We start from the raw sequence: 22,523 nt of genomic DNA on the forward strand, positions 1-22,523 counted from the left end.
AAGGGTGATGCCACACTGAGAGAGGATGCGTCTATATCAGAGACTCGGGTAATGTGGCCCTTCAACCCACCTGTACTTGATGCATATTAACCTAACCCATCTCTTTTTCCATACATTGTACTTGGTGTTTTAAATGGATTAAATAAACTGTAATCTGCATATCTTCTGTTCCATGAACTCAAGGACAGCCTGTCAAGGCATCTACTTGAAGTCTACCAGTATATCAAAGTAATTTCTCACATAATAACATATTTACATTTTAATCCTTGAAACAACCCTTTGAAAGGTGTGACTATTGTTCCCATTATAAAGACAAGGAAGCCAAAATAGGGAGGAAAAAAGCAACTTGTTCCTCCAGCTCGTTTACTACTTCATAAAGCTTAGATATGCTGCCTAAAGTATTATATAAACTTCTCTTTTAAACTGTGGAACTCAAGTTTTAACAAAAAATATGAGGAAGCATTCGTTTGATAATTAAAGAGTTCTAAGGGCCTTATATTATTCTAAAAAAAGCAATATTAAATAACTTTGAACTTTGTTACAAAATCTATAACTAAATATGAATGCTCTAAATTAGGTTGTGGTAATGAAACCAAAACCCTATGTATATACTGAAAAATATTGAACGGTACACTTCAATTCTGTGGTATGTTAATTATATTTCAATAAAGCTATTTTTAATGTAAGAGATTCAATTAAAAATAGAAATACAGAGTATATCTCAAGAATAAGCAGATTAAAAAAGAGGGAGGTTTTCGGAAAAAGTCAGGAAGAAAGGTAAAAACAATATGAATTAAAAATATAGTAAATAGAAATTTTTATTGAATTAATAAATGACTATGAAAATTTTAAATATGCATTTGAGAGGAAGATACTGTTTCTCATTAGCATATTTTTCAAATATTAATTGTTATCATGTGCATTTATGCTTTTATTACAAAATACATTTTAAAAGGCTGGTGTATACTAATCAGATAATCTTGAAAAAAAATGTTTGAATCATTGCGCTAAATCACTTCAGTCATGTCCAACTCTTTGCGACCCCATGGACAATAGCCTGCCAAGGCTCCTTTGACCATAGCATTCTCCAGGCAAGAATACTGAAGTGGGTTGCCATGTACTTCTCCAGGGGATCTTCCAGACCCAGAGATTGAATTGGATTCACTTAGGTCTCCTGCACTTGCAGGTAGCTTCTTTTACCACTAGTGCTACCTGGAAAGTTCTTTGAATCACTAAGCTAACACAAAAACATTACAAACTCCATTTGTACGGAGTTGTACAAACTCTGTTTGCTGTAAGTGGAATTACTAAATCCAAAGAACATGTATTCTTTTACAGATTTTGATAAATATTGCCAAATAGTTCCTTAGAAATAATGTACTGGTCTCCTACATGGCCCCCCATGTTCCCTGCCTCTTAATATTCAGACCCTTGCGTAGTCCCCTTTTTTATCTAAAAAAAAATAGGATTCTCATTTTATCTTGAAGCTGTGTCATATTTATTTCATTATATTATTTGGTCTTGTGTCAGTTCTTACTGTCTTAGAAATGTCCAAGACAATTCAACTGAAGTAAATATGACAGAAAAAGGGAAATACATTATTTTACATCTTTCCTATAGTAAAGCACTAAAGCCAAAATTCAGCAACAAAGAGCACAATATTATCAATAAGAGAGAAACATGAGTAGTGGGACATGATATTACATATGTTTCAACCCCTTGTATCATGATGGTAGTTGCATCCTCTAATAGAGGTAAAAACATTTTATGTAAGCTTACTTCTGAGATATATTTCCCTCTTATTGGAAAGAAGATGTATCTGGGACACGGGAAAACTTATATATCCAATGAAATGGGTAAAGAAGGGCCCAAAAGGTAGAGCCATGATGTGTCTAACTAACATAGTAGTTGTTGTTCTTGTTGTTGTTGTTGTTCAGTAACTCAGCTGTGTTCAACTCTGCAACCCCATGGACTGCAGCACACCAGGCTTCCCTGTCCTTCACCATCTCCTGGAGATTGCTCAGATTCATGTCCATTGAGTCCGTGAGGCCATCCAACCATCTTGTCCTCTGTCATCCCCTTCTCCTGATTGATTCCTTGGGTTAAGTAGCTGTAAGTGGAATTACTAAGTCCAAAGAACATGTATTCTTTTACAGATTTTGATAAATATTGCCAAATAGTTCCTTAGAAATAATGTACTAGCCTCCTACATGGCTCCCCATGTTCCCTGCCTCCTAATATTCAGACCCTTGTGTAGTCCCCTCCCACATTGTATCAGAATAAGTCTATGTGACCAAAGAAGATGGCAGAAGTGGTGTTATGTTACGTCTGAGATTAGATGATGACAAACAGCACAGCTTCCATTTTGCTCTCTTCCTCTTTTGGATCACTAGCTAATGCTTGAACAGCACTACAGAGAAGCCCACGTGCCAAGGAACTGAAGCCTCTGGACAAGTGTAAGTGTGCTAAGAGGCAGATTTTCCAGCCTAGTCAACCCTTAAATGATTGCAACCTCCATTGACACCTCGACTTAAGCTTCATGAGAGAGACTCTGAGTTAGAACTACCCAATTAAACAATTCCCAGATCACCCCACAGAAACTGGGAGATAATAAATCTTTGTTGTTTTAAATTACTATATTTGGGGGTAATTTGTTACACAGCAATAGATAATACCAATAAAATAAAATTTTTAAAAACCCAAATATAAAAAAAGGAATGAGTGTACTTGTCTTCCCACATCTTTATCAACATTGGCTATTCCTAGCTTTATATCTCATTAATTAATAGGGAAAAAATACTATCTCATTGCTTATATTTATTTAATTCCTAGTGAAACTGATCTCCTTTATTTGGCTTGACTCTTTTAATTTTTCTTTTGTCATATACTTACTTTTCATGTCCTTTGCTTATTTTTCTACTGAAGTACTTACCGTTTCCTATCGTAATATCACCTCATGGCAAACAGAAGTGGAAAAAGAGGAAATAGTGACAGGTTTTGTTTTCTTGGGCTCCAAAATCACTGCAGACAGTAACTACAGCCATGAGATTAAAAGATTCTGGTTCTTAGAAGGAAAGCTATGACAAACCTAGACATCATATTAAAAAGCAGAGACATCACTTTGCCTGTAAAGGCCCATAGAGTGAAGGCTACTGTTTTTCCAGTAGCGGTGTACAGATGTGAGAGTTGGACCTGAAAGAAGGCTGAGCATCAAAAAATTGATGCTTTCAAATAATGGTGCCAGAGAAGACTCAAGAGCTCCTTGGACTACAAGGAGATCAAACCAATCAATCCTAAAGGAAACCAACCCTAAATATACATTGAAAGGACTGATGCTGAAGCTGAAGTTCAGCCACCTGTTATGAACAGCCAGCTCATGGGAAAAGACTCCAATTCTGGGAAAGACTGAGGGCAATAGAAGGGAACAACAGAGGATGAGATGGTTAGATGGCATCTCTAATTCAATGGACATGAATTTGGGCAAACTCTTGGAGACAGTGAAGGACAGAGAAGCCTGTTGTGCTGCAATCCATTGGGGTCACAAAGTGTCAGTCATAACTTAGAGACTGAAGAGTGCTTTATCAAGTTTCAGTTCAGTTCAGTTCAGTTCAGTCGCTCAGTTGTGTCCAACTCTTTGCAACCCCATGAATCGCAACACACCAGGCCTCCCTGTCCATCACCAACTCCCGAAGTTCACTCAAACTCATGTCCATCGAGTCAGTGATGCCATCCAGCCATCTCATCCTCTGTCATCCCTTTTTCCTCCTGCCCCCAATCCCTCCCAGCATCAGTCTTTTACAATGAGTCAACTCTTCGCATGAGGTGGCCAAAGTACTGGAGTTTCAGCTTTAACATCATTCCTTACAAAGAACACCCAGGACTGATCTCCTTTAGAATGGACTGGTTGGATCTCCTTGCAGTCCAAGGGACTCTCAAGAGTCTTCTCCAACACCACAGTTCATAAACATCAATTCTTCGGTGCTCAGCTTTCTTCACAGTACAACTCTCACATCCATACGTGACTACTGGAAAAACCATAGCCTTGACTAGATGGACGTTTGTTGGCAAAGTAATGTCTCTGCTTTTGAATATGCTGTCTAGGTTGGTCATAACTTTCCTTCCAAGGAGTAAGCATCTTTTAATTTCATGGCTGCAGTCACCATCTGCAGTGATTTTGGACCCCCAAAAATAAAGTCTGACACTGTTTCCACTGTTTCCCCATCTATTTCCCATGAAGTGATGGGACCAGATGCCATGATCTCAGTTTTCTGAATGTTGAGCTTTAAGTTTATTATATATTAAATGTATTATCTCATTCTCTAATATTTATATTGTGAAGATTTTTCCCTATTTGTCTTATTTCCCTGTTAATTTTTGCTAACGCATTTTAGACTTAGAAGGTTTAAAAATTTTTATGTACTCAAAGCTATTAGTCTTTTCCTTTATGGGTTCCATCCTTTTTTGCATGTACGTAAAGATGCCTATTCCCCACTACTCTGGGTTAGATATTTTAATGCATGCTTTCTTCTAAATGTTTTATGGTTCCACGTTTAAGTTGAAATCTTTAATTTAGCTGAAACTGGTGACTTGTATAAAAAAGTAATTCATCTTTTTGCAAATGAATAGAGGGATGGTTAACTTTAAAAATAATGAAAAGAAAAAATTATCCAGGGAAGCACAACATAACAAAATGCAATACTGTATTTAAATTTGTTCATTATTACTATCACTAATAGTTACAAATGATCATCTAGCCAGAATTGATATGCCAGTATCTATCAATAGGCCAGAATCTGTGCCAAATACTCAAAATACTAGTATTAATAGCTGTATTTTGCAGACAAATACTCTGAAGCTTGGAAAGGTTAAATGACTTGCCTAAGGCCACACTGCAAAGAAGTGCTGGAGCCAAGATTAGTTATTAATATCCGAATGCAGTAATTCTGTCTTAATGAATGGCAAGAGTTCCATTTATGATCCAGCTGCAGATAATTATCAAATTATCCTCCATTTTAGATTAACTAGATGGACATAGTTTTAGATATGACTAAATTTAGATCTAATCAAAATTTCTAAAACTCTAAAAGAATGAAATGCCTCATTAATAAACAGTTTTGCTCTATGAATCTAGAATAACTGTAATTTAAAAAAATTAGCAATTACGTTTGTGAATGGCACATTAAAAATTTTAGAATCAAAATTCGCTTTAAAATAATTTGTTTCAAATACAAAAGTATGCATTATTTACTAGCTATCAATAGAAGTGTTGTGAAAAGTCAAAAAACTGTAAGTTGCAAGAAAAGGATGGGTAAAAAGGACAGCAGAGTAGAAGTGGATGTTTTCAGTACCTGAAATGTGAGACAGAAAAGCACACATTTAAACCTTGGTCTTACTTTTTCGTCTGTTGGTGGGAAGGGCAATACTTATAAGAGACAGAACTATATTCCTACGCAATAGGAGTCAGCTCTATTCAGATACACATCAGAATAAGGTCCTCATATGCATGTACAGACCAAGAAGCTGGAGGGATATTTTGGTAAAGTCTCAAAATTCCACATTTTTTTTTAACAAAGACATACAAGCTTTGATCTTTCTGTGACTTCCTTTCTAATAACCTAGAACTTCATTCTGAGTGAGTAATGCAGTCAGAAACAAGATAAGGAGACAGGTGGGATGCATCTGAGAATGAAGTTAAAGGTAGTAATTACTAAAATGCTTTGACATTTGATGACTATGTCAAAATTCCTGCTTATGAACAAAACTATAGTCTTGGCTGAATTAGAGAATGTGGTTGAGATTTTACCTAGTGTGCCAACAACAAATAAGCAGTCAGGGCAATGTTGTTATGGTAATTTTTCAACTTAAATTCTATAAAACACTTCAAAATTCTATAAAATTCTATAAAACACTTGCATCACTGCTAAAGTGATGCAAGTTGCTACAGAATAACAGCTCAATTTCTAGAACACTAGAGAGAGAAAAAGGTACTATGTTTATTAGTCAGGGTCCAACACAGAGACAGAAAGCACACAGTATTTTGACCAGGAACATCTAATATAAGCTATTAGGGACAAAGGACTAGAGTGACAGGAAATTTGTCTAAGTCCACTCTGACTCTTTGAGACTCCATGGACTGCAGCATGTCAGGCTCCCCTGTCCTACACTATCTCCCAGAGTTTGTTCAAAATCATGTCTCCTAAGTTGGTGATGCTATCTAAGCATCTCATCCTCTGCCGTCCCCTTCTCCTCCTGCCGTCAGTCTTTCCCAGCATTAGGGCCTTCTCCAACAAGTTAGCTCTTCACATCAGGTGGCCAAAGTATTGGAGCTTCAGCTTCAACATCACTCCTTTCAATGCATATTCAGGGTCGGTTTCCTTTAGGATTGATTGGTTTGATCTTTTGGCAATCCAAGGGACTCTCAAGAGTCTTCTCCAGCATCACAATTCAAAGGTATCAATTCTTCGGCACTCAGCCTTCTTTATTGTCAAACTCTCACATTTGTACATGACTACTGGAAAAACCATAGCTTTGACTATATGGACCTTTGTCAGCAAAGTGATGTCTCTGCTTTTTAGTACACTATCTAGGTTTCTCATAGCTTTTCTTCCAAGGAGCAAGCGTCTTTGAATTTCATAGCTGCAGTCACTGTTTGCAGTGATTTGGGAGCCCAAGAAAATAAAATCTGTCACTGTTCCACTTTTTCCACTTCTATTTGCCATGAAGTGATGAAAGCTGAGAAGTTCAAGAGAACACTAAAGAATATATGAATAGCAGAGAGAGCGAGCCCAGTACTCCTAGGCCTTAGACAGAATGCCCAAGGAAGATACCTGACCCAAGGCTGAGATCCAGACCACACTGAGGGCACAGTTGTAACTCACTAGATGTTGAAGTAGTCGCTGAGGCAGTGCACAGCCGGATTCACTGTTAATATGCCTTTGGAGCACCAGAGGAAGCCATCTACAGGGAGGTACCTAATTGCTAACACCTCACTAAAAAGCCACTCACAAGGAATATGCTCAAGGAAACCATTCACAAGAAGGTGCCCACTGGTAATACTCTGCTGTGAAGCTGCCCAAGGCAGGTGCCAGGAAATGAATTGTGGATTTGGCACTGCGAGGGAATAAACTGATAACTACCATGCTATGTGTTATAGATTGAATTATGCCTCTTGCAAAAAGTATGAAAGTATGTTGAAGTCCTAACCCTTGGTACCTGTAACTGTGGCAGATGTAATCAAATTAATATTAGGTCATTGGTATGGGTGCTAATCTAAAACGACTCATGTCTTTATCAGAAGAGAGAAATTTGAACATGGACACACAGAATTCAATGTCATGTGAAGATTCAGACGTGGAAGGAGATAGCCATGTACAGATGAAGGCAGAGATTGGAGTTAAGCTGCCACAAATCAAGAAATGTCTGGAACTATTTGAAGATGGAAGAGACAAGGGAGGATCTTTCCCTAGAGGATTTAGATGGAGTACAAGTTTGCCAAACAGCTTGATTTCAGACTTTTAGCCTCCAGAACTGTGAGAAAAAAAAATTCTGCTATTTTAAGCCACCAAGTTTATGGTACTTTCTATAGCACTACTGTAAAAATAATATACCATGTATTTTCAGTTTGATTCTTGACATTTCTGAAATCCTGATGGTGGGATTCTGAGGCAAACACTAACAGATACCATGTGATTAGTTTAATTTTGCCTCTCTTAAATCTTGATGATTAACATTCTATTTAGACTTGGAATCACAGAACCAGGAAGGAAATCTTGAGGACTCAAGGCAAATCTCATTTTACTAAAGCAAACTTTTAGAAATTGAAGCATAGTTGACTTACAATATTACATTAACTTCAGGTGTACAGCATTGTAATTATAAATACAATACACATACAGAAGAATACAAATATCATAAGTGTACATTCAATTGATTTGCACATAGTGAATACCTGTTTAACTAAACAACCAGGTCAAGAAAGGAAACAGCAACACATGGCCTCTTTCAGTCCCTAACATTCTTCAGCTATATCCACTCTCCTGACTTCTAACACAATGTTATGTTTTTCCTGGCATATATATTTATACATATATATATATATATATATATATATATATATATATGTAATGGAATATTACTCAGCCATAAAAAGAAGGAAATGCTGTCATTTGTGACAACATGGATGAACCTTGATGGTATCATGCTAAGTGAAACAATTTAGACAGAGAAAGACAAATATCACATATTTTCACTAATACGTGTTATCTATAAAACAAAACCAGTGAACAAGCACGTGTGTGTGTGTGTGTGTGTGTGTGTGTGTGTGTGTGTATGCATGTGCTTATTTGTTCAGTCATGCCTAACTAGTCTTGACCCCATGGACTGTAGCCAGCCAGGCTCCTCTATCCATGGGGATTCTCTAGGCAAGAACACTGGAATGGGTTGCCATGCCCTCCTCTAGAGGATCTTCTCAACCCAGGGATTGAACCCAGGTCTCCCTCATTACAGGTGGATTCTTTACCATCTGAGCCACCAGGAAAGCCCGAAGAAGCATAACAAAGCATAAACAGAGTCACAGATACAGAGAATAGGTGACTGCCAGAGGGGAGAGTTGGGGAGGATGAGTGAAGTAAGTGAGGGAGAGTAAGAGATACAAATTTCCAATTACAAAATAAGTTATGGGAATGAAATGCACAGTGTGAGGAATGTGATCAATAATAATATGATATCTTTGTATAGTGACAGACGGTAACTAGACTTATTGTGGTGATCATTTTGTAATGTATAGAAATATCGAATCACTATATCATGCATCTGGAACTAACATACTGTTGTAGTAAACTAAACTTCAAAAACAAACAACTCATAGAATAAAAGATCAGACTTGCAGTTACCAGAAGTGAGGAGTGAGGAGAGGTACAAACTTCCAGTTATAAGATAAATAAGTACTAGGGATTTAATGCACAAAATAAGGGCTTCCTTGGTAGCTCAGCTAGTAAAGAATCCACCTGCAATTCAGGAGACCCTGGTTCAATTCCTGGGTCCAGAAGATTCGCTGGAGAAGGAATAGGCTACCCATGCCAGTATTCTTGGGCTTCCCTGGTGGTTCAGATGGTGAAGAATCCACCTGCAATGAGGGAGACTTGGGTTCAATCCCTGGGTTGGGAAGATCTCCTGGAGAAGGGAATGACTACCCACTTCAGTATTCTGGCCTGGAGAATTCCATGGACTTTAGTCCATGGGGTCACAAAGAGTCAAACATGACTGAGCAACTTTCACTTTTACTTCATGATGAATATAATTAATGCTACTGCTTGTTATATATAATACTTGCTAATAGTATGGATCTTAAAATTTCTCATCACAAGGAAAAGTCTTTTTTTCTTTTATTTTGTATCTGTATGAAATGATGGATGTTTACTACTCTTATTGCAGTAATCATTCCATGACGTACAGAAGCCAAATCAGTATGCTCTATACCTTAAACTTATACAGTGCTGTATGTCTGGAGTTAGTTATGGGATAATCATATTTCAATATATAATGGGACAAATAAATGCATTGTACACCTTGAACTTACACAATGTTATACATCAATTATAGCTCAATTTTAAAAAGTAATACATGTATTTTAAAAATAGAAGGAAATTGATGCCCCCAAATTCTAGGTTGTATCACAGCCATGAATTGAAGAAAATTATATTTGGCTTTGGAAAACTTGTTTTAAGTCAAGCAAAACTTCCGAGGAAAGTGTCAAGTCAAACTGAGTTAAATTTTAAATTTCTAGAAACAGAGTGAAATCATTTGTTCAGAAAAAGCATTTCTTGCTCTCGATAACTGAGTGCATTTTATAAGAATATAAAAAAAGAAAAATAATTTGGAATAAAGCTGTGGTTTATAGTCCTTACCTTAGAATAAATACAACCATCAGTTCCAAACACCCACTTCTGAGAATCATCTCCTTTATGTCTGTAATGAAAATGTAATTTAGAGATTGACAATTTTTCTCCCCATTAACACGTTTGTAGAACGTAGAAATATCATTTCCTCAAGTAGAAATATCATTTCCTCAGTCTGGCAGGACTGGATACATTCTAAGGATTCTCCCATGCCACTACCATCACTGCTACCTCGGCAGCTAAAGCCTTTCCTAAGACACCTAATTGCTTTAGTACCCAAAGTTCTGTGGGGGTGTGTGAATGAGTGTGTATGTGTGTGCACGTGTGTGTATGACCAATGGCAACAGTGATTAAGGGTCTAGAGAATAAATAGAGTCAATAAGAATAGTATAGAAATTTCCATCCCCAAAAATGATCTTCCGTGAGACAGAAAGAAGGGGGCTTAATTAAATAAAAGGATTCAGAGGATGAGAAGAAAAAAGATACTGTGGAAAATTAGGAACCTCAGGCACCTATTTCTCAAACAATTAGGACATTTTATTAAGGAACATCAGATTTTCTGAGCTAAGTCTGAGTAAGAAAGAAAAACTAAGATGTGATGAAGCTAATCATGCCTAAATTAACTCATCACGTATTCATTAATATTTAGAAACCTTACAGAGATAGGACAAATGAATTAAATTAAGGGTAATGGGATGTTAAACAAGAGTTTTCCTACTGCCTCAGAGTTTTGACAGAAGCATCAGTGGTTGAGAATAAGAGGTGTCAGGTAATGCTCTATTCTAAAGCAAGGAACTATATGATCTGGGCAGAGAACGTAAATGTACGTAATGGTTCAGCACACATTATCCTTTCACCTACACCCACATTATATAAGAAAACATGAAAATTTTCTGGGCATGTTGGGATGGGTGCTTATTAATAATGTAGGTCTCCAGGCCCCTATCCTCAGAGATTTTGATTCTTAAAGTCTGGACTCCCAGAAATATACATTACTAGGTATCACAGATGATTCCAATCACAAGAATTCTGGGGGATTTGGATGTGTGTGGTTTATGGACAAGACTTTGGAAAACATTGAACTAGAATGATGAGAGCCAAGAAAAGAAAGGACCACGTACTTGAAGTATTATAAAAGAAGAACTGATTTGGTGATTAAATAAATGGGGTATGGGTTAGAAACAGCAGGCAAGGTTAAGCCTTAAATGTCAAATTTGGGTAAAGAAGAACAAGACAGTATTAAAAGAAAATGAAAATAGAATATGAGAGGAAAGCAGAGCTGTGAGGAATATGAAGGGTTCTGATAATTAAAGACTGGTAACAGAAATCAATGAAGCTGGCTAGAACTAAACGTGAGGACTGCCATTGGGAATTGTGAAGAATACAGCAAACTGGAGGGTATATGTTCCATCCAGAGGGGGAATAATGGTGTAATGAGAGGATGAAAGTTCAGTGTTGCCCATTCTGATTTTTTCAATACAGGCCAGTAATTTTTTGCATGAAATCTCCCTGTTTCTATAAGCTAATGCTGCTGCTGCTGCTGCTGCTGCTGCTAAGTCGCCTCAGTCATGTCCGACTCTGTGCAACCCCATAGATGGCAGCCCATCAGGCTCCCCTGTCCCTGGGATTCTCCAGGCAAGAACACTGGAGTGGGTTGTCATTTCCTTCTACAATGCATGAAAATGAAAAGTGAAAGGGAAGTTGCTCAGTCATGTCCGACTCTTAGCGACCCCAGAGACTGCAGCCTACCAGGTTCCTCTGTCCATGGGATTTTCCAGGCAAGAGTACTGGGGTGGGGTGCCATTGCCTTCCCCCTATAAGCTAATAACTAATTACAAATACTATAATAATGTGCAAATCAAACAAAATCTGTAGCTCCCCAGTTTTTACTGTCCATAATCTAACCTCTGTGTGTAAATGGATGTATGTATATGTGTCTGTATCTATGTGTGCAGATTGCTTTAAGTTTATGAATTTAACAGTACAGGCCAGATCCTATAATCCACGTTCTTTACAAACTGAAGTGAAATCCAGATTAAATGATGGTGTTAAAAAAAAAATCTTTGATTCAATTGGTTTGTCTAATTGATATCCCAAATATCTTTAGAAAGAAGCATTTTTTTATTTTTTGGTTTATGATTTTTATGTTTTTATGGTTTTGAGATCAATTGATAATGACATTGTTGGCTTGTCTTTCATCCCTTCATGGTCTTATACACACCACAATTATTAAAAGACAAACAAGTGCAAGCACTTACTATATTGAATAAGGATAAGATGAGTGACACCAAATGAGACATAACTGAACTAATGAGGCATGATATGTTTATGATATTCTTTGTAGTTGTCAGGTTGCTATCTTAAGTGTCGGTTCTATTATTTTTAGCACATAAAAGGCAATGTCTTAATTCATACCTTTGCTAAAAATCACATGATATTAATACTACTTAGGAGAAGAGGAAAAATTTTTATCACTAAAAGTTGCTGCCACATGAGGATATTTATTGTTATATAATGCAATATGGTTATATTTTTAAAGAAATAAAACACAAGCATTTCAGATGCTCTGGAAAAGATAAACTTATCCAGAGGTGAGTGAGTTCTAAAAATCCTGGTCCTTACAAAATGTAGCCTCACAAGAGATTTTGTTTCTCAGTTAAAGGCAAGCTGCATCAATACAAAGGCAAAAATCCTCATCTGTATAGAGAGCCTCCTTTTTTTCCCTGCCCATCCTAAATTCCTCCTTCTCTTCCTTGACCACTTTCCTTCCTTTCTAAATTAAACCAAATCTTTTCATGTAAATACAGATGTTTCAAGTTAAACTTACAACAGTTATGTTTTGTTTTTAATTATCATCTTTTTCCATTCCCAAGTTCTCTTCTCTATAGGCAATAAGAACATTGAGTTTAAGCTTTAATCCCACCCAAATTCCACAATAATCCTGGCCAGAGTAGGAAGTAATTTCAGGACCAGATCAGCACCAGCTTCAGTATGCAGTGAGTCCAGGGAAAGCCCTGGGCATGAAGAGCATGCTCATCAAGCTGCATATAACCTTTCCACACACCTACCATTTTTACCTCGACCATGGATCACACTGAGTGATCTTCCTTCACCATTTCCTTCTAAAATAACCACTTAGTCATTCCCTACTCATCATTTTAACTTTTGGGTTTTTCCTTAGGTTTTTTTTTTTTTTCTCCTTTTGTAATTACTAAAAACAACTTTAATGGGAAATAACTGAAAGTATTATAAAACATTATACAACTGACAGACACATATTTAAAGCATAAAATTTGCTAAGTTTTGAAACATATGTACACATTTTAAAGCATCACAACCACCAAGATAATGAACATATATCCAGATCTCTCACCCCTCAAAAACCATCTCCAAAGTTTCTGTGTGCTCTTTTGTAATCATGCCCTCCTGTCCCTTCCTACCCTCCTATCTCCAGGCAAACACTGATCTTCCTAGATTAGTTGTCGTTGTTCAGTAGCTCAGTTATGTCTGAGTCTGCAACCCCATGCACTGCAGCATGCCAGACGTCCCTGTGCTTCACCAACTCCCAGAGCTTGCTCAAACTCATGTTCATTGAGTCAGTGATGCCATGCAACCATCTCATCCTCCATTGTCCCCTTCTCCTCCTGCAATCTTTCCCAGCATCAGGGTCTTTTCTAATGAGTCAGCTCTTCACACTGGGTGGCCAAAGTACTGGTGCTTCAGCTTCAGCATCAATCCTTTCAATGAATATTCAGGACTGATTTCCTTTAGGATGGACTGGTTTGATCTCTTTGCAGTCCAAGGGACTCCTAGGAGTCTTCTCCAACACCACAGTTCAAAAGCATCAATTCTTTGGTACTCAATCTTCTTTATGGTCCAACTCTCACATCCATACATAACTACTGGAAAAACCATAGCTTTGACTATAGGGACCTTTGTTGGCAAAGTAATGTCTCTGCTTTTTAATATACTGTCTAGGTTTGTCATAGCTTTTCTTCCGAGGAAAAAGTGTCTTTTAATTTCATGGCTACAGTCACCATCTGCATCTAGACTAGTTAGGACTCTCTAAAATTTTATGCAAATGGAATCAAACAATACATACCCTTAATGGGTTTGTTTCTTCTCCTCAATATAATTGTTTTGAGATTCATCCATATTGTTGTGTGAATCAAGAGTTAGTTCCTTTTTACTGTCAAGTAGTATTTTCTATAGGACTTCCCTGGTGGCTCAGACGGCAAAGCGTCAGTCTACAATGCGGGAGACCCAAGTTCAATCCCTGGGTCAGGAAGATCCCCTGGAGAAGGAAATGGCAATCCACTCCAGTACTACTGCCTGGAAAATCCCATAGACAGAGGAGCCTGGTAGGCTACAGTCCATGGGGTCGCAAAGAGTCAGACATGACTGAGCGACTTCACTATATTATCTTCTATATAGATACATTATAATTTATTTATCTGTTCACCTATGGATGGACATTTTGGTTGTTTCCAGTTTTTACTTTTGGCTTTAGAAATAAAGCTGCTATAAACATTTATGTACAAGTCTTCATAAGGACTTTCATATTCCTTGAATAACTGAGGAGAGGCTGGGCAATAAACTACAGGTGTGTATATACCTACCTGTATATAAACATAAATACACACACATATGTGTGTGTTTGTGTGTACATATATGTATGTATTTGTTGTTGTTCAGTTGCTAAGTCATGTCTGACTCTTTGTGACCCCGTGGACTTCAGCATACCAGGGGACAGGCCTCCCTGTCCCTCACCATCTCCTGGAGTTTGCCCAAGTTCACGTTCGTTGAATCAGTGATGCCATCCTACCATCTCATCCTCTGCCACCCTCTTCTCCTTTTGCCTTCAATCTTTCCCAGCATCAGGGTCTTTTCCAACGCTCAGCTCAGTATTGGAGCTTCAGCTTTAACATCAGTCCTTTCAGCGAGTATTCAGGGTTAATTTCCTTTAGGATTGATTGGTTTGATCTCCTTGCTGTCCTAGGGACTCACAAGAGTTTTCTCTAGCACCACAGTTTGAAAGCATCAATTGTTTGGTGCTCAACCTTCTTTATGGTCCAACTCTCACATCCATACATAACTGCTGGAAAGACCACAGCTTTGAATATACAGACCCTGGTCAGCAAAGTGATGTCTCTGCTTTTTAATATGCTGTCTACGTTTGTCATAGCTTTTCTTCCAAGAAGCAATGTCTTCTAATTTTACGGCTGCAGTCACCATCTGCAATGATTTTGTAAATATATATATATGTGTATATTTTAGGAGAGTATCAATTATTTTCCAAAGTTTTGAAGCATTTATATTCCTACCAACTACGTAAAACCATGTACCAACTATGAGGGTTCCAGTTGTTCCATATTTTCACCAGCATTCAATATGGTCACATTTTAAACACTGGACCTTTACTACATATGTGGTGTTACTTAATTTTAGTTGTATTTTATATTCCCCTAATATTTAGCATCAAGGCTGTATATTGTCACCCTGCTTATTTAACTTATAATATGGAGAGTACATCATGAGGAATGCTGGACTGGATGAAGCACAAACTGGAATCAAGACTGCCAGGAAAAATATCAATAACCTCAGATATGCAGATGACACCACCCTTATGGCAGAAAGCGAAGAAGAAATCTTGATGAAAGCAAAAGAGGAGAGTGAAAAAACTGCCTTAAAACTCAACATTCAGAAAACTAAGATCATGGCATCTGGTCCCATCAATTCATGGCAAATAGATGGGGAAACAGTGGAAACAGTGACAGACTTTATTTTGGGCGGGCTCCAAAATCACTGTAGATGGTGACTGCAGTCATGAAATTAGAAGACTTTTCTCCTTGGAAGAAAAATTAATACCAACTAAATGGCATATTATAAAGCAGAGACATTACTTTGCCAACAAAGGTCCATCTAGTAAAAGCTACTGTTTTTCCAGTGGTCATGTATGGATGTGAAACTTGGACCATAAGGAAAGCTGAGCACCGAAGGACTGATGCTTTTGAACTGTGATGTTGGAGGAGAGTCTTGAGAGAACCTTGGACTGCAAGGAGGTCCAACCAGTTCATCCTAAAGGAAATCAGTCCTGAATATTCATGGGAAGGACGGATGCTGAAGCTGAAACTCCAAAACTTTGGCCACCTGATGCAAAGTACTGACTCACTGGAAAAGACCCTGATGGTGGGAATGACTGAAGGCAGGAGGAAAAGGGGATGACAGAGGAGGAGATGGTTAGATGGCATCACCGACTCAATGGACATGAGTTTGAGTAAACTCCCGGAGTTGGTGATGGACAAGGAGGCCTGGCATGGAGTCAGACACGACTGAGCAACTGAACTGAACTGACTGAATGATTCGCGTCTTTTCATATGCCAACTGTATATCTCCCTTGTTACAGTATTTGTCCAAATAATTTACCTGCCCATTTTTTCTTGTGTGTATTTTGCAAATATCTATTATTTGAAGATATTTCTCCTGTGTGTCACTTGTCTTGTCATTCTCTTAACAATGCCTTTCAAAAAGCAGAAAGCCTTAATTTTAATGAAGGCCAATTTATCAATTTATATTTTTGTGGATCATGTTTTTGACATCATATGTAAGAAAGTTTGGCTAATACAAGATCATAAATATTTACTCCTTTGCTTTTGTCTAAAATATTCAATTTCAGTTTTTACATTTAAGTCTATAATCCATTTTGAGCTAACTACTGTTTATTGTATTACATACGAACCAGTTTTTTTATATATTGATATCCAATTGTTCCATCACCATTCGTCAAAAAAAAAGAAAATCCTTTTTCCACTGAATTTCTCTTGCAATTTCGTCAAAAGTCAATTGACCGTATATGTGTGGATCTATTTCTGGATGTTCTATCCTGTTTTATTGATCCAATTGTCTACTTTGGTGCCAATAACATGCCATTTTTCATTACTGCTATTTTATTTTTTTGTTTTTTTATTACTTTTATTTTACAGTAAGTCTTGAGATCAGGTAATTTTGTTCTTTTTAAAGTTATTTTGCCTATTCTAGATCTTTTGCAATTCTATATGGATTTTAAAATTACCTTGATAGCTTTTATAAAAGAAACTTTCTGGGATTTCTATTGAGATTGCATTAAATCTATAGGTCAATCTGAGGAGAATGGACATCATAACCATACAGAATCTTTCAATTCATGGATACAGTATATCCCTGCATCTATTTAGGTCTTATTTACTCTTATTAAGCAATGTTTTGTAGCTTTCAGTACACAAGTCTTGTACATATTTTATCTGATTCATATTGAAGCATGTCATACTTTAGATGTTACTATAATAGGCATTTTAAAATTTTAGCTTCTAAAGTTGCTTCTTGTCAGTGTATAGGAATATAAATAATATATATATGTATATACATATATATATTGTTTATATATGTATATACATATATATATATCTCAAGCTCTCAAACTTGCTAAACTCATTTATTAGTTGTAGAAATTGTTTGCAGTTTTCATAGAATTTTCTACATAGATAATCATACCATTTGAAATTAAAGTCAGAAGAGATGGGAATACCAGACCACCTGACCTGCCTCTTTAGAAACCTGTATACAGGTCAGGAAGCAACAGTTAGAACTGGACATGGAACAACAGACTGGTTCCAAATAGGAAAAGGAGTATATCAAGGCTGTATATTGTCACCCTGCTTATTTAACTTATATGCAGAATACATCATGAGAAACGCTGGGCTGGAGGAAGCACAAGCTGGAATCAAGATTGCTAAGAGAAATATCAAAAGCCTCAGATATGCAGATGACACCACCCTTATGGCAGAAAGTGAAGAAGAACTGAAAAGCCTCTTGATAAAAGTGAAAGAAGAGTGTGAAAAAGTTGGCTTAAAGCTCAACATTCAGAAAACTAAGATTATGGCATCCAGTCCTATCACTTCATGGGAAATAGATGGGGAAACAGGGGAAACAGTGGCTGACTTTATTTTTCTGGGCTCCAAAATCACTGCAGATGGTGACTTCAGCCATGAAATTAAGACTCTTGCTCCTTGGATGGAAAGTTATGACTAACCTAGACAGCATATTAAAAGCAGAGATGTTACTTTGCCAACAAAGATACATCTAATCAAGGCTACGGTTTTTCCAGTGGTCATGTATGGATGTGAGTTGGACTATAAAGAAAGCCGAGCACCAAATAATTGATGTTTTTGAACTGTGGTGTTGGAGAACACTCTTGTCAGTCCCTTGGACTGCAAGGAGATCCAACCAGTCCATCCTAAAGGAGATTAGTCCTGGGTGTTCATTGGAGGGACTGATGTTGAAGCTGAAACTCCAATACTTTGGCCACCTGATGCAGAGAGCTGACTCATTTGAAAAGACCCTGATGCTGGGAAAGATTAAGGACAGGAGGAGAGGGGGATGACAGAGGATGAGGTGGTTGGATGGTATCACCGACACAATGGACATGGGTTTTAGTGGACTCTAGGAGCTGGTGATGGAAAGCGAGGCCTGGCGTGCCGTGGTTCATGGGGTCGCAAAGAGTTGGACATGACTGAGTGACTGAATTGAACTGAACTTACTTCTTCAATTCATATCTGCTGCTGCTGCTGCTGCTAAGTCACTTCAGTCGTGTCCGACTCTGTGCGACCCCATAGATGGCAGCCCATCAGGCTCCACCGTTCCTGGGATTCTCCAGGCAAGGAAACTGGAGCGGGTTGCCATTTCCCTCTCCAATGCATGAAAGTGAAAAGTGAAAGTGAAATCGCTCAGTCGTGTCCGACTCTTAGAGACCCCATGGACTGCAGCCTACCAGCTCCTCCATCCATGGGATTTTCCAGGCAAGAGTACTGGAGTGGGGTGCCATTGCCTTCTCCATCAATTCATATCTAGATGTCTTTTATTTCTTTTCCCTTTCTTATTATACTGGCTATTGTTTTCTATGCAATGCTGAAATAGGTGAGAGTGGACAACCTTGCCTTGTTTTTGACTCTAAGAGGAAGCCCTAGTCTTTCATCATGAAATATGTCAGCTGTATGTTTTTTTGTAGATGCCCTTTGTCATATTGACAAAGTTTCCTTTGACAAAACTTTCTATTAGGAAGGGATTCTGACCTTTGTTCAAAGCTTTTCCTATATCAATTTGATGTTTGTGATTTTTTTCCTTTTCAGTCTGCCAATTGAGTGATTTACATTGATTGATTTTCAACTTCATTCTCCTGGGATAAACACTGCTTGGTCATGATATATTGTCTTTTTTATTGTATTCAACTTGTTAAAATGTTAAGAATTTTTTGCATTTATGTTCACAAGGTATATTGGTCTATGATTTTCTTCTCCTGTAATGTCTCTCTGATTTCTGCTTTCAGAATAATATTGGCCTCATAGAATTAGCTAGGAAGTATTCCCTCTCCTATTTTCTTTGTAAGGAAATGGAAACTTGGCATTATTTGAAAGAATTCCCAAGTGAAGTTAATGAAATCATCTGAATCTGAGGTTCTCTTTGTGGGCAAGTTTTTAACTAAAAATTTAATTTCTTTAAGAGATCCAAGACTATTCAGCTTACCTATTTCTTCTTGAGTAGACATTGGCAATTTGTGCCCTTGAAGAAATTGGTCTTTAACCATCACCGTTCCCTGGTGACTTAGAGGGTAAAGCATCTGCCTGCAATGTGGGAGACCCAGGTTCGATCCCTGAGTCGGGAAGATCCCCTGAAGAAGGAAACGGCAACTCACTCCAGTACTCTTGCCTGGAAAATCCCATGGACAGAGGAGCGTGGGAGGCTACAGTCCATGGGGTCACAAAGAGTCAGACATGACTGAGTGACTTCACTTTCTTTTTTTTTGTTCAAAATATTCCATGATCTCTTTAATAACTGTGATATCACCTCTCTCATTCCTGATATTGGTAATTTGTGTCCTATTCCTTAATTTCCTAAGCAGTCTGGCTAGAGGTTTATCAGTTTCTTTGATCTTTGAATAAAAAAAACCAGCTTTTGATTTTGTTGATTTTTCTTTTTCTTATTTTCTATTTCATAGATTTCTACTCTAACTTTTATTATTTTCTGTCTTCTGATTACTTTTAGTTTGATTTGCTCTTCTTACTCTAGCTTCTCAAAATGGAAGCTGAGGTCACTGATTTGCTATCTTTCTTCTTAGCTCAGTTGGTAAAGAATCCGCCTATAATGTAGGAGACCCTGGTATGATTCCTGGGTTGGGAAGATCTGCTGGAGAAGGGAAAGGCTACCCACTCCAGTATTCTGGCCTGGAGAATTCCATGGACTATAGAGTCCGTGGGTCACAAAGAGGTGGACACAAATGAGCAACTTTCACTTTCAGTTCTTTCCTTATATAGGTATTTACATAAATTTCCATCTAAGAACTTCTTGATCAGCATCCCACAGTTTTTAATATGTGTATTTTCATTTTCATTCAGTTCAAAAATACTTGCTAATTTCCATTTTGATTTCTTATTTGGTTCTTGAGTCATTTAGAAATGTGTTACCTAAGTCCAGATACTTGAGGGTTTTCCAGAAAGCTATCTGCTATTTTTTTTTTTAAGTATGGTTGCTTTACAGTGTTACGTCAACTTCTGATGTACAGCAAAGTGATTCAGTTATACATACACATATACTTTCTTTTTTATATTCTTTTCTATTATGGCTTATCACAGGATATTAAATGAAGTTCCCTGTGCTATACAGTAGGACCTTGTTGTGAAATCTACCTGATTTCTAGTATAATTCTATTATGGCCAGAGAATCTTTTTTATAATATTTAAATTCTGTTAAATGTATTGAGACTTGTTTTATAGCTAGAATATACTCCATTTGATTTAATGTACTGTTTCTTTAAATGAATATGTCTTCTGCTGTTCTTCGGTATGTTCTTCTATAAATATCAATTAGGTCAAGTTGATTGACAGTGTTGTTCCAGTCTTCTGTATCCTCACAGTTTCCTCCTCACATGTTCTATTCATTATTGAAATAGGATATTGTTTAACTTATAGGACATCCTTAACTTATCAGTCTACTTTCAGTTGATATCATTGTTGTTATTTAGTTGCTAAGTCATGTTTGACTCTTTTGTGATCCATGGACTGTAGCCTGCCAGGCTCCTCTGTCCATGGGATTTCCCAGGCAAGAATTTTGCAGTGGGTTGCCATTTCTTTTTCCAGAGGATCTTCCTGACCCAGAGATTGAACCTGCATCTCCTGCATTGCAGGTGGATTGTTACTGCTGAGCCACCAGATATCATACCGCTTGACAAATACAGTATGAGAATCTTTCTTCCATTTCTCCTATTGGTATTTGTACTGTTAACTTCATATATTTTGCATCTACATGTTTTTCTCTCCATAATATATTACTATTTTTTGCTTTAAACAAAAAATTATATTTTAAAGAGACTTAAGAAATGAGATCTTTATATTGTCTATGTGGTTATTATTCCCAGTGCTCTTCGTTTTCATCTGATACCAATATTCTTCAGCTTGAAAGAATTCTTTAAACAATGTTTGTTCTCTAGGTCTGCTTTTGATAAATTCTTTCAGTTTCTGACTAATATCTGAATTTTTTTATTTTGCCTTAATATTTAAAAGATATTAATATTTTCATTGGGAAATGATTTCTACATTGATAGGTTGGTTTTTTGTTCTTTAAGCTTTTAAAGATATTCTTCCACTTTCTTCTCATCCTTATTGTTACCAACAAGAAATCTGCTGTCATTCTTATCTTTATTCCTTTTGTACGTAATAAATATGCCTTTCCTGTGTACTCTTAAGATTTTTCTCTTTATCACTAATTTTAAAGAATTTGATTATGATTTTTCTTGGTTTCTTTTCTTAGTGTTTCTTATGCTTAAAATCTGTTGAACTTCTTGGATGTGTGGTTGTAGTTTTCCCAAAATTTTGAAATTTTTTGTCCTATATTTTTAGAAGACATCATTTTTTCCCAATATTTCTCTGTTCCCTGCTCTTCCCTTCAGAGATTCTGATTATTCTGAGATTAGGCCATCTGAAGCTTTTCACAACCATGAAATCAGGTAGATTTCATGTTTCTTCGATCCATATTTTTTCCTCTCTGGTTTTCACTATGAATAGTTTCTTTTGGTATCTAAGTTCACTAAAATTTTCTTCCACAATGTCTAATCTGCTATTAGACAAATTCAGCATATTTTTCAAGTCATACATTGAAGTCTTCATATCTAAAAATTTGATTTGAGTCTTTTTATATGTTCTGTGTCTCTATTAACATGTTCAATCTTTCCTGTAGCTACCTGAATATATGGAATACAATGATAACAACTGTTTTAATGACCTGTGTATTAATTCTATAATCTGTATCATTTCTAGGTCAGTTACAATTGACTGATTCTTCTCTTTATTATAACCCTGGACTAAGTGAGCTGAAGCATCTCTGGCTCCATGTCCCATGGTTTGCACTTGTTATTATTGCAACTTGATGCTTTGTGAGTTTCCAGTTTATAGCATTGATTCTGCCCCAGAAAACTTGTTAGCTACTCCATGTATAGCACCACATCAGCCTGGGACTTGCTTTGGGTTTGTTTGCTCCTCCTTGGGAACTATGTGTTTAGGACTCTACCCACACTGGCCAGTTTGTGTGATAGCAAGCTAC

The 22,523-nt window shown here is 37.1% G+C and overlaps 1 protein-coding gene across 2 annotated transcripts in view; it reads right to left on the reverse strand.

The window, feature by feature from the left end:
* Positions 1–22,523, reverse strand: part of DCDC1 (doublecortin domain containing 1) — a 476,813-nt gene that overhangs the window by 186,259 nt on the left and 268,031 nt on the right. For both annotated transcript variants that reach the window (XM_060400033.1, XM_042233308.2), the window contains exon 17: positions 9,906–9,966. In XM_060400033.1, coding sequence (XP_060256016.1) covers positions 9,906–9,966 — 61 coding nt within the window. The remainder of the gene's footprint in view (positions 1–9,905; positions 9,967–22,523) is intronic.

The sequence above is a fragment of the Ovis aries genome, chromosome 15 (genome assembly GCF_016772045.2).
Source record: "Ovis aries strain OAR_USU_Benz2616 breed Rambouillet chromosome 15, ARS-UI_Ramb_v3.0, whole genome shotgun sequence".
Lineage (NCBI taxonomy): Eukaryota > Metazoa > Chordata > Mammalia > Artiodactyla > Bovidae > Ovis > Ovis aries.